At 41.6% G+C, this 12,692-nt stretch overlaps 1 protein-coding gene across 1 annotated transcript in view; it reads right to left on the bottom strand.

Moving 5' to 3' along the window:
* Positions 1 to 12,692, bottom strand: part of drc1 (dynein regulatory complex subunit 1 homolog (Chlamydomonas)) — an 89,121-nt gene that overhangs the window by 34,306 nt on the left and 42,123 nt on the right. Inside the window, exons 6-8 of the mRNA XM_059981750.1 lie at positions 6,932 to 7,018; positions 2,742 to 2,864; positions 102 to 241 (exon numbers count right to left, since the gene is read on the bottom strand). Coding sequence (XP_059837733.1) covers positions 102 to 241; positions 2,742 to 2,864; positions 6,932 to 7,018 — 350 coding nt within the window. The remainder of the gene's footprint in view (positions 1 to 101; positions 242 to 2,741; positions 2,865 to 6,931; positions 7,019 to 12,692) is intronic.

The following is a 12,692-nucleotide window of genomic DNA, read 5'->3' as shown; positions in this document are numbered from 1 at the left end:
GATCAAAGATGAGAAAACAAGACGGAGTATTTATGCTCAGTGTACACCTTTTGCACTAAACATGTTTTTGATCAGTAAAATTCGATATAAATTAATGTAACCTTGCAATCTTTCTCTTCAGTTGCAATTTTGTGATTGTGTTCTCCTCATCACGTTTCTTTAACACCTGGAAGTTATATTCAAGTTTCTCTTGATTTAGTTGATATGTAGCTTTCATCTGCTCCAGCTGCTGCTGTAGAACCTAAGTAAATATTAATTTTAAAAATGATATGCCTTTGTGCATAGCTTACAGAAGAGATGTAAACTAATTAATATTTTTCACGTCTAAGAGACAAGTTCTAATTGAGACAAACATATCTCTGTTGCTATGTGCACCATGCTTTGTTATAAAAAAGCCATATTAACCAGCTTCATCTTCAATTTCTCTGTGCTCTTCTGACTTCATCAATATCAACAGCAGAGACACAATATACAGTAATAAGGTGAGTGCGATTTATCGGATTCCTTAATGTTCTTATGACTGGGTGGTAATGGGGAAAACCTCCCACCATCTATTAAATGTTCCCAATGGCATGTGCCTCAAATAGCAACTGACAATCAAGACCAGCTCTTGGCCTTCACGTGAGGCTTAGATACTAAGTCCAAGTGAAACCGCTTCTACCAACAGGATAAGGGGCAAAGACTAGTTACCAGCATCTTAACACCAGTCGCTTCAGACAGATGGGGCTCGTCAGCCGCGGTTGGCAGCTCATTTAGGAGAAGAAAAACTCTGATCTCAAACCTCTGCTGCATTGTGGCTACACCCACTCATGGGGAGGCTTTTGGAGTAAATCTTCGGGGAAAAGACCGGAGCTGGAGTGCCTAAGCCAGTCCTACTTTGAGTTCAATGCTGACTGGCACCTCCTGTGATGCTGCTGGTACCAAACCATATTGGTCTCTGCTGTTCCTTTGGGTTCACCAGATGCAAGGAGTGGGGAGCCTACTACATGGGCAACAGCTTGCTCTCCATATTGTGCCACCCAGGCTTGTGTATCTAGACAGCTAGGACACAATATCCATGATTGACTCTGACCCTCAGAAACCTCACTCTCTCACTCAATTATCAGGTACCTCAGCACACGCTAATTTTAACTAAATAGACACTTAAAGACGGGACAACTGTCATTTTTAATACCTGCAGGAATCTCAAGTACCTATGTCAAGATGTTGTTCATCGACTATAGCTAAGCATTTAATACCATCATTCCCCCAAACCTGATTGCAGAACCTGGGCCTCTGTACCTCCCTCTGCAATTGGATCCTTGACTTCCCAACTGGAAGACCACAACCTGTGTGGATCGGTGACAACATCTCCTCCTCACTAACTATCAACACTGGTGCATCTCAGGGGTGTGTGTTTAGCCACTGCTCTACTCTCTATATAGCCATGACTATGTGGCAAGGCATAGCTCAAATACCATCTATGAATTTGCTGATGACACAACCATTGTTGGTAGAATTTCAGGTGGTGACAATAGGGTGTACAGGAGTGAGATATGCCAACTAGTGGAGTGGTGTCGCAGCAATAGTCTGTCACTCAACGTCAGTCAGACAAAAGAGCCGATTGTGGACTTCCAGAAGGGTAAGACGAAGGAACACATACCAATCCTCACAAAGGGATCAGAAGCGGAGAGAGTCAGCAGCTTCAAGTTCCTGGATGTAAGATCTCTGAGGATCTAACCTGGTCCCAACATATTGATGTAGTTATAAAGAAGGCAAGACAGTGGTTATACACTCAAAATTTTTTATTGATGTACCATGGAGAGCTTTCTGACAGCCTGCATCACTGTCTGGTATGTGGGGGGGGGGGGGGTGGCGAGATACGGCACAGGACCGAAAGGGAGTTGTAAATCTAGTTAGCTCCATCTTGGGCACTAGCCTACAAAGTACCCAGGACATCTTCAAGGAGTGGTGCCTCAAAAAGGCAGCATCCATTATTAAGGACCACCAGCACCCGGGGCATGCCCTTTTCTCACTGTTACCCTCAGGTAGGAGGTACAGAAGCCTGAAGGCACACACTCAGTGATTCAGGAACAGTTTCTTCCCCTCTGCCATTCAATTCCTAAATCGTCATTGAACCCTTAGACACTACCTCATTTTTTTTTAAATACATAGTTTTTCTGTTTTTGCACGATTTTTAATCTATTCAATATATGTATACTGTATAAAGTATACTGAATAAGATTTACTTTGTTTCATCTATATTCTGTATTGCATTGAACTGCTGCTACTAAGTTAACCAATTTCACATCACATGCCGGCGATAATAAACCTGATTCTGATTCATCTAGTATCTAATAGTATTACGTAAAAATCTTTACTTTATCCAGAAGCTCCTCTGAAGGACTACCAGTAAACTCTCTACATCCAAGCACATGGTGAGGCAGTAAATGCCAAGGACACAATGAGAATTGCTGACAGTCAGCAAGATTTCACTCCCTTGGGCCAGATACACTGCAAACCAGGAGACTGAGAATTCTGTAAACTGTACTTGTTTATTCATTTAGAAATACAGTGTGGAACTCATTCTGGCCAATGAGTTGCACTGCCCAGCAACCCACTCATTTAACCCTGTACAAGACACTCTGTACAGCCAGTGGAAGGCTCTTTCCCCATCCACGGAGTCACTTGGTAAGCAAACACTTTATTCATATATCAACAAAAGCAAAATGGGGATTTCAATTTGTGGGCAACCCACATACCTCTACATCGGTCTGCAACTTCATTTTGATCATATTGTATTCCTCTGCATCTTGAACCCGCAACTGCTGAAGTTGATTCTCGTACTCCTCAGCTTTCTCCATTCTAACAACAAAATACTCCACCTGAGAAAATTTAAAAAACATTGCATATTGACTGAAAAATAAGCAATTCTTTCCTGGCAATTTTCCTACTTTGTGGAAAAGTTATATTTCTGATCTTTTACAGTACTGTGCAATTTATATTTTCTACAAAATGTTCCAAATGAAAAACGATGCGCAAATTGGAAAAAGCAATGAGGGGGAAAAAAACAAGCAAAAAATTCAATAATGTCATTTTCAGCAGCATTGTCCAACAGTACCGATTATATTGCCGATTTGTGCCCAAATGTTTCGCTTTGTTGTCAATCTATATCAGTGCCTCTTAGGATAACACAACATATGCCCATCTATTTCATCTTCATCTATTTCATCTTTTCCCTTGCACCTTATTGCCTACCTACTCTGCACTCTCTTAACTGTAACTGACACTTCATTCTGAATTCTGTTATTGCTTTTCCTTCTGTACTATTTTGATATATTTGTGCCTCAGAGCAACCTGCATGGTTAGCATGCAAGTCAAAGCTTTTCACCTGATCTTGGTACATGTGACAGCAATATACACATTGCTTTGGAGTACAATGGAAATTGTGTCTATTCATGACCCACGTGTTTCTATAAACCTAATACCCTCACAAGACATTGTAAAATAGGCAGATGAGGCTGGGTTTGACAAAGCAGGCCAGAAGAATGTGGTAGTTATTGGAACGAGCTTACAAGTGAGGATCTATCAAGATCATGAACAGAGATTGTAAAAGAATGTTCCAATATTGCACTGGCACTGAAATAACTGCATATAATGAGGCTTTCAGAGGTCATATCTGGATTTAGTGTAGGTCTCTGGGTCTCCAGCTCTCAATGCCACATACCTAGCCCTCAGACCATGAATCCCCTGGGTCATAGTGGGTTTCTGGTTTGGGAAGTCCTGAGATGGTTCTGTGGGCACCTGTACTCGACCAAGCAGGTCTTATATCAAGAGTAAAAGGGAGGTGAGTGTTAATATTGGACAGTTGGAAAATGATACTGGTGACGTAGTAATGGAGACAAAGAAATGGCAGATGAACTTACAAGTACTTTGCAGTCGTCTTCACTGTGGAAGATGCAAGCAGCTTGACAGAAATCTATGAGTGCCAGGGAGCAGGTGTGAGTGCCATTGCCATTACAAAGGAAAATATGCTAGACAAACTCAAAGGTCTTGAAGGGGATAAGTCACCTGGACCAGATGGACTACATCCCAGAGTCCTGAGAGAGGTTGTTGAAGAGATAATTAGTGCATTGGTCATAATCTTTCACTTAATTCTGGCATGGTCCCAGAGGATAGGAAAATTGCAAATGTTTCTCCACTCAGGGAGGAAGCAAAAGAAATTATAGGCCAGTTAGCCTAATCTCACTGGTTCGAAAAGTGTTGGAGTCTATTATTAAGGATGTGGTTTCTGGGTAATCAGAGACTAATTATAAAATAAGTCAAAGTCAGCATGGTTTTTGAGAAGGGAGATCTTGCCTGACAGATCTGTTAAGAATTCTTTGAGGAAGTAACAAACAGGGTGGACAAAGCAGAGGCTTGGGATGTCATTTACTTGGATTTAAAGAAAGCACTTGATAAGGTGCCACACGAGACTGCTTAACAAGGTAGAATCCTATGGTGTTACAGAAAAAATACTGGCCTGGAAACAGGAATAGCCTCCTGGCAGGAGGCAGTGAGTGGTACTAAAGGGGGCCTTTTCTGGTTGGCTGCCAGTGACTAGTGGTGTTCCTCAGGAGTCAGTATTGGGAATGCTACTTTTCCCATTGTTTGTCACTGATTTTAGAAAATGGAATTAATGGCTTTGTGGCAACATTTGCAGATAATATGAAGATAGGTGGAAGGGTAGGTAGGACTGAGGAAGCAATGCAATTACAGCAAGACCGAGACAAATTGGAAGAATGGGCAAAAGTAGCAGATGGAATACAGTGTTGGGAAATGCATTTCAGTAAGAGGAATAATAGTGCAGACTCTGATCTAAAGGGGGAGAAGGTTCCAACATCAGAGGTGCAAAGGGACTTAGGAGACCTCGTGCAAGACTCCCAGAAGATTAATTTACAGGCTGTGACTGTGGTAAAATAGGCAAATACAATGTTGGCATTTATTTCAAGAAGAACAGAATACAGAAGCAAGGAGATAATGTTGAGGCTTTACAAGACACTGGTCAGGACACACTGTATTGTCAACAGTTTTGGGCCCCATATCTCAAAAAGGATGCGTTGTCATTGGAGAGAGTCCAGAGGAGGTTCATGTGGAGGATTCCAGGAATGAGGGGGTTAACATATGAGGAGCGTTTGGCAGCTTTGGGCCTGTACTCACTAGAATTTAGAAGAATATGGGAGAATCTCATTGAAACGTACCAAATGTTAAAAGTGGAGGTGGAGCAGATGTTTCCTCTGGCGGGGGTAAGCAGAAAAAGAGGGCATAGTCTCAAAATTGAGTAGTGACCTTACAGAACATAGTTAAGGATTTTTTTATATAGCCAGAGAGTAGCCAATCTGTGGAATGCTCTGCCACAGACTGCGGTGGAGACCAATTCTGTGGGTATACTTAAAGCAGAATTTAATAGTGTCCTGATTGGTCAGAGCATCAACGGATCTGTCTAGAAGGCAGGTGTACGGGGTTTAGTGGGATCCGGGATCAACCATGATAGAATGGCAGAGCAAACTCAATGCGCTGAATGGCCTAATTCTGCTTCTATGTCTATGGTCTTGATGAAGTCTGTGACAATTGTGGCATTCATTCCGAACCACAGATACAGAGTAGCCCTGTATGTGCTCCTCCACCTCCCTTGACATACCTTCATGGTCACTTGAAGACATTATGTCTTTAGCCATTTAATTTCAGATCAGATAATCAAAATTTTATGTTATTGTTTCAGATACTTGGATTAATACATTTTTAAGTCTTTTTGACTACAACCTTGTGAGCTCCAGATTATGAAAGTGATCTTAAACAGTGAAACTGGAGTGAAGGGACATCTGGAGAAATTTAAATCTTTGTGGTAATCAGATTACTAATTGTAAACTGTCTTGACAATCTCTTAATTAAATTTCAGGTATAGCAAAGTGAGTATATAAAATGTCCTTCAAACACTGTCACAAACCAAGCAACAATGATGTTTAGCTGCCCCCATCACTGGCTATCATGTCAGCTTTTTAAAGTCTTAAGAATTTTTTTTGCAGACCAACACGTGATCCAGACACTCATTTTTGTAATGGGACCTTCAATTAATTCTCTCACTAATTTAAAATCCTGCTTGCAAATGTTGACTATAACCAATATTAATTAATAATCTATATTGTTTGAATTTTAAATGCACTTCAAAAATTCTTAATTTTTTTCTGTAAGTAGTGTTACGAACCCCGTAACTGGGTCACTTACCAGCAAACATACAGATAATATACATCGTCAATACTAAATCTAAAAGCGTGGGTATAATAACAATCAATAAGAAATAGCTCTATCGTTATCTAGGGGATAATGTATTGTCCAATGGAAATATAAAAGTCACTGTTATTTCATTCAAGCTGCAGCATTTTGGGTTTAAGAGAGAGACTGTTTAAACTTGCCCAGGTCTTTTATGATGCCAATCCTTTGAGTCGGGGGAGTTGGTTTCCCTGTTGTTAGCTACAAGCCGTTTTCTGTGGTACCAGCCACCAGTCCCAGGCAACAGAACTGAACGCACATGGCCTCCTTCAAATGGCTTCCTGCTATTACGGGAGCGCTAGTGTTTCTTCTGGTGCGTCTGAGGGGCTGTTCCCACAGACCCTCTTTTATCCTGACTCACAGGGTGGTAGATGTCAATCAGGTTGGGGGTGATGTAATCTCTCCCTCAACCAGCCCACTTTGCCTGAGGGCTTCCACGTAGTACAGTCTCCAATCCACAAATTCGCCTTCCGGAGACAATGGCCATGTCCCATAGCTTTATATCGCCGGGGGAACGAGACATTCTGCACGTCTCTCTCTCTCATTTCCTGGGTCCCCTGACCCAACCCAACAGTGATCTTGCGATTCTCACAAAGGAGGGGGCTGCAGGCATAACAGTAGACAATAAATACTAAGTATTCACCTCTTTGTCTTTTCGTATCTGCATTTTCTTTTCCCACATTAACAGATTATTTTTCATCAGTTCGTGGCGTTCCAGCTGAAAGGCTTTCTGTTAATAACAGAAATGAAAATAGATAATCTACAATTTAAATCTATACCATTCAAAGGCAAGCATGATAAATCATTTTACAAATAGATTTGTTTTTATTTTAATAATTATCAGGACTGTTAAAGAAGAAGGATTTGTTTGCAGAAAAGAACACAAAGGATTGATAAAGGAAAATAATCAAACTTCTTTGAAAAATGAGGTAAAAATCTGTTAATACTAAACAAAAAAATGGCAAACTAATACCTGAACCATTTATCAGAACTGTAAAATTGGGAGGAAATGGGAATCTGGAATTTCACATCACTAAAGTTAAGAATAAAAGTATGGAGCAAACACGAGGAAATCTGCAGATGCTGGAAATTCAAACAACACACACAAAATGCTGGTGGAACACAGCAGGCCAGGCAGCATCTATAGGAAGAAGCACTGTCGACGTTTCGGGCCGAGACCCTTCGTCAGGACTAACTGAAGGGAAAGATAGTAAGAGATTTGAAAGTAGGAGGGGGAGGGGGAAATGCGAAATGATAGGAGAAGACCGGAGGGGGTGGGGTGAAGCTGAGAGCTGGAAAGGCGATTGGCAAAAGTGATACAGAGCTGGAGAAGGGGAAAGATCATGGGATGGGAGGCCTCGGGAGAAAGAAAGGTGTGGAGCACCAGAGGGAGATGGAGAACAGGCAGGGTGATGGGCAGAGAGATAAAAAAACAAACAACTATGTCAGGGATGGGGTAAGAAGGGGAGGAGGGGCATTAATGGAAGTTAGAGAAGTCAATGTTCCTGCCATCAGGTTGGAGGCTACCCAGCCGGTATATAAGGTGTTGTTCCTCCAACCTGAGTGTGGCTTCATCTTGACAGTAGAGGAGGCCATGGGTAGACCTATCAGAATGGGAATGGGACGTGGAATTAAAATGTGTGGCCACTGGGAGAACCTGCTTTCTCTGCCAGACCGAGCGTAGGTGTTCAGCGAAACGGTCTCCCAGTCTGCGTCGGGGACTCCATAAAAGTATGGAGAGCAGAATAGCCAAGTATTCACCCCTTCTGTGTTGCATTGTGCTTTAAAAGAGTTTCAAACTGAGCACATGTGAATCAGTACCATTTTGTTTCAATATGTACATTTAATGTCAGAGAAATATATACAATACACATCCTGAAATTCTTTTGACAGGTTTGGATTTACCAAGCTATTCCTTTCATAATCTCATTTGCCTGGTCTCTGATATGATGAGCAATTCACCAATTCAATTTGCTCTGAACCTGCCTCAGGATCCCTGACAGGCAGAGTGCTCCGTCAACCTGTAAAGCAGATGGTTACAGATCTCAAAATATCAGAGAAGAATAAACACCCCTATTCAGTTAAATAAAAAGGCAAGCAGAAAGCAAGAAGCTATAGGGTTAGGTATCCTAATGTGTTATTGGGAACATGTAGGAATGTATCATTAAGGTAACAATAACAGGAATTTTACAAGATCGTAATACAGTCAAGCTGGGTTAAAATGATATTGCAAAAGTAAAATCATGTTTGACGGATTTATTACACTTCTTTGTCAGTATAATGAGTAGGTGGATTTAAAGACCATGGAAGTTTTCACGATTGCCATTGATTTCAGTTTTACCAAAACACTTCAATAGCATCGTCCTCAGTAAAAATGTTGCCTTGATGTTATGAGCAGTTACTCTGATCTCAACACTGGAATACATTTCTTTGGGCTGTTATGAATGTACCACAGCTCTGAGGGGCTGAAAGGGTGGGAGCAGCCCCTTCCTTCTGGAAAATCGCAAGATCACTATTAATTCGGGTCTCGGACCCAGGAAATGAGAGACAATGCAACAGTTTTAACCATTGTTCTTAGAGACACCTGTGTGAATTGCATGTCCCTGCTACGTGACAGCTACCAGGGACATGGACACCCTCGGGCAATGTGGGGGTGGGGATTGCATCATCCTACTTTGATGGACATCTACAACTCTGTAAGTCAAGATAAAAGGGGACTGCAGGAGGCGGTACCCCAGCGATGCACCAGAAGGACACACCATCGCTCAGTGCTCCCGTGCTAGCGGGAAGCATTCAAAGCCACGTGCGTTCCGTTTCTCCTTTGCCTGGGGAGCGGGTGGCTGATAACACCGAAAAGGACTTTGAACTAACAACAGGGAACCAACGCTCCCCTGATTCAACGGAGTTGCTTCATAAAGACCCAGGCAAGTTTTCCTTTTCTCACCAATCTCTCTCAAATACGTGAAACCCAGCGATTCCCAAAAGGCTGAAGCCTGCAGACTTCTAAGTGACTTTTATATTTCCAACGGACAATCTATTATCCCCTAGACAACAGTAGAGCTTATTTCTTAATAACGATTATTACGATACCCGTGATTTAGATTGAGTATTGACGACGTATATTATCTGAATGTTTGTATTAACCTTACTTTTGTGCCCCCTTTTATAAATAAAAACGTTTGAAAATAGTGCCATCAGACTTCAACAGACTTCTCTATCTTTGCTGGTAAGTGATCCAGTTACGGGCCAAGACTATGATCATTTGAGAGCCAATTTGTCCTTGAAAGAACCAAATGGGCATCACTAGCAGATTACTGAAGGCTGAGTTCAGTTTGACAGAATTGTTGAAAACACATTCCCTCAATTGGCCGATAACTGGGCTGACAGCAACCGGGCAACAATTAGCCAATTTTAATTTGCTCTGCTCTTTGCGAGCAATAAAGCTCTGAGCAATTTACCCACACCGTCAAGTAAGTATCAGTGTTATATCCGCACTGGAACAACTCATTTGGGCACTCTCAATAACTTACATATTTTAACCCTCCAGAAGGAGTACATGATCTAGCAATGCCCATAATTATTTTGGAAGTGCAAAATTAACAGACTTTGTACAGATTACCTGGAATTAAGAAAATAATGATGTGGAATTTTTCTCAGGTGAAATAAAAAAGGTATCAAAAGCCTTTAGCCAATCTCTCAAACTTTTCATGATACTTAGTCACCTTAGGATATATTGTACGAGATCCAATGTATAAACAGGAATCTACAACTACTGTACATGGTAGTAACAAGATACTATTTTTAAACTGACTTCGATCAAGATATTTGGTAGACCAGACCATAAGGAATAACCCTTTTGCTGATGCTTAAAAAAACAAAATAGAAGAATAGATGAGGTCACAGAAGTGTGTTCTCAGAAGTGTCAGATTACACTTGTATTCAAGTATATGGGATGGGATCTGAAGTCACTATCTTCTGATTCTGACATAGCTGAGCAAAGGAAATACACTAAACATGATTCATATTCTGTGAATGATTTTTAATTGTGATGTTGCTACCCTCCAGAGATTTTAAATCAGCTTTTAACATAAAATGGACAATCTAGAATATCAGTGATATAGGATATCTGCATTGCGATCTAGTACAACTGCCTGCAAATCTGTGGACAAAGACAATAGACAGTAGTTGCAGGAGTAGGCCATTTGGCCCTTCTAGCCAGCACCACCATTCACTGTGATCAGGGCTGATCATATACAGTTAGTACCCCGTTCCTGCCCTCTCGCTATATCCCTTGACCCCGCTCTCTATAAGAGCTCTACCTAACTCTCTCTTGAATGCATCCAGAGAGACTTAGCCTCCACTGCCTTCTGGGGCAGAGCATTCCACATATCCACCACTCTGGGTGAAAAAGTTTTTCCGCATGTCTGTTCTAAATGGCCTACCCTTTATTCTTAAACTGTGGCCTCTAGTTCTGGACTCACCCATCGGGAACATGCTTCCTGCCTCCAGTGTGTCCAATCCCTTAATAATCTCATATGCTTCAATCAGATCCCCTCTCATCCTTCTAAATTCCAGTGTATACAAGCCCAGTCGCTTCAATCTTTCAACATATGACAGTCCCGCCATTCCGGGAATTAACCTTGTGAACCTACGCTGCACTCACTCAATAGCAAGAATTTCCTTCCTCAAATTTGGAGACCAAAATTGCACACAATACTCCAGTTGGGGTCTCACCAGGGCCCTGTACAGCTGCAAAAGGACCTCTTTACTCCTATACTCAATTCCTCTTGTTATAAAAGCCAGCATGCCATTAGCTTTCTTCACTGCTTGCTGTACCTGCATGCTTGCTTTCATTGACTGATGTACAAGAACACCTAGATCTCGTTGTACTTCCACTTTTCCTAACTTGACTCCATTTAGATAGTAATCTGACTTCCTGTTCTTGCCACCAAAGTGGATCACCTCACATTTATCCACATTAAACTACATCTGCCATACATTTGCCCACTCACCCAACCTGTCCAAGTCACCTTGCATTCTCATAACATCCTCCTGACATTTCACACTGTCACCCAGCTTTGTGTCATCAGCAAATTTGCTAATGTTACTTTTAATCCCTTCATCTAAATCATTAATGTATATTGTAAACAGCTGTGGTCCCAGCACCAAACCTTGCGGTACCCCACTGGTCACAGCCGACCATTCTGAAAGGGACCCATTAATCACAACTCTGTTTCCTGTCAGCCAGCCAATTTTCAATCCATGTCAGTACTCTGCCCCCAATACCATGTGCCCTAATTTTGCCCAGTAATCTCCTATGTGGGACTATCAAAAGCTTTCTGGAAGTCCAGGTACACTACATCCACTGGCTCTCCCTTGTCCGTTTTCATAGTTACATTCTCAAAAAACTCCAGAAGATTAGTCAAGCATGAATTTCCCTTCATAAATCCATGCTGACTCGGACTGATCCTTCTACTGCTATCCAAATGTGTTGTAATTTCCTCTTTTATAATTGACTCCAGCATCTTTCCCACCACTGACGTCAGGCTAACTGGTCTATAATTCCCTGTTTTCTCTCTCCCTCCTTTTTTGAAAAGTGGGACAACATTAGCCACCCTCCAATCAGCAGGAACTGTTCCTGAATCTATAGAACATTGGAAAATGATTACCAATGGGTCCACGATTTCTAGAGCCACCTCTTTAAGTACTCTGGGATGCAGACCATCAGGTCCCGGGGACTTATCAGCCTTCAGACTCAACAGTCTATCCAACACCATTTCTTGCCTAATATAAATTTCTTTCAGTTCATCCTTTACCCTTGTTCCTTTGGCCACTATTACATCTGGGAGATTGTTTGTGTCTTCCCTCGTGAAGACAGATCCAAAGTACCTGTTCAAGGGCAATGCTGGTTTCATTACCTTATTTACCAACATTCAACATACTACTTATATTTTATCAGAGGTTGAATACAGTTTCCTTATCTGTGTTTGAACACAATTTTCTTGGCTTCCTTCACATAATTTAAAAGTGCTATTTGAAGTTTGCCAAATCACACAAAAAAAGACTGGTTCTGTATGAATACAGGTTTACCCAGCTGCTCTGTATTATCAGACTAGATGCTTTAATCAGCTGCCACTTTCTGAATAAATACAAGAGTGCCCTGTGAAATACACCACCTTTTTCACAACCATAAACAGGCCTTAACATGTGTAATGACTTTGGATTGCAACTCCTGTCCTAATATCCGCCTTAAAAGATCAACAGCAGATGCAATTTCTCTGACTCTTCACTCTGTTCTGATCCATCTGGGCAAAAGGAACTCATATGACAGGCTTCTGTTCATTGACTGCAGATTCAAGACCTGGGCCTCCGCACCTCTATAGCAACTGGATACCCAACTTTGG

Source organism: Hypanus sabinus, chromosome 10, assembly GCF_030144855.1.
Source record: "Hypanus sabinus isolate sHypSab1 chromosome 10, sHypSab1.hap1, whole genome shotgun sequence".
Classification (NCBI taxonomy): domain Eukaryota; kingdom Metazoa; phylum Chordata; class Chondrichthyes; order Myliobatiformes; family Dasyatidae; genus Hypanus; species Hypanus sabinus.
This window is presented reverse-complemented; position numbering and strand designations above follow the sequence as displayed.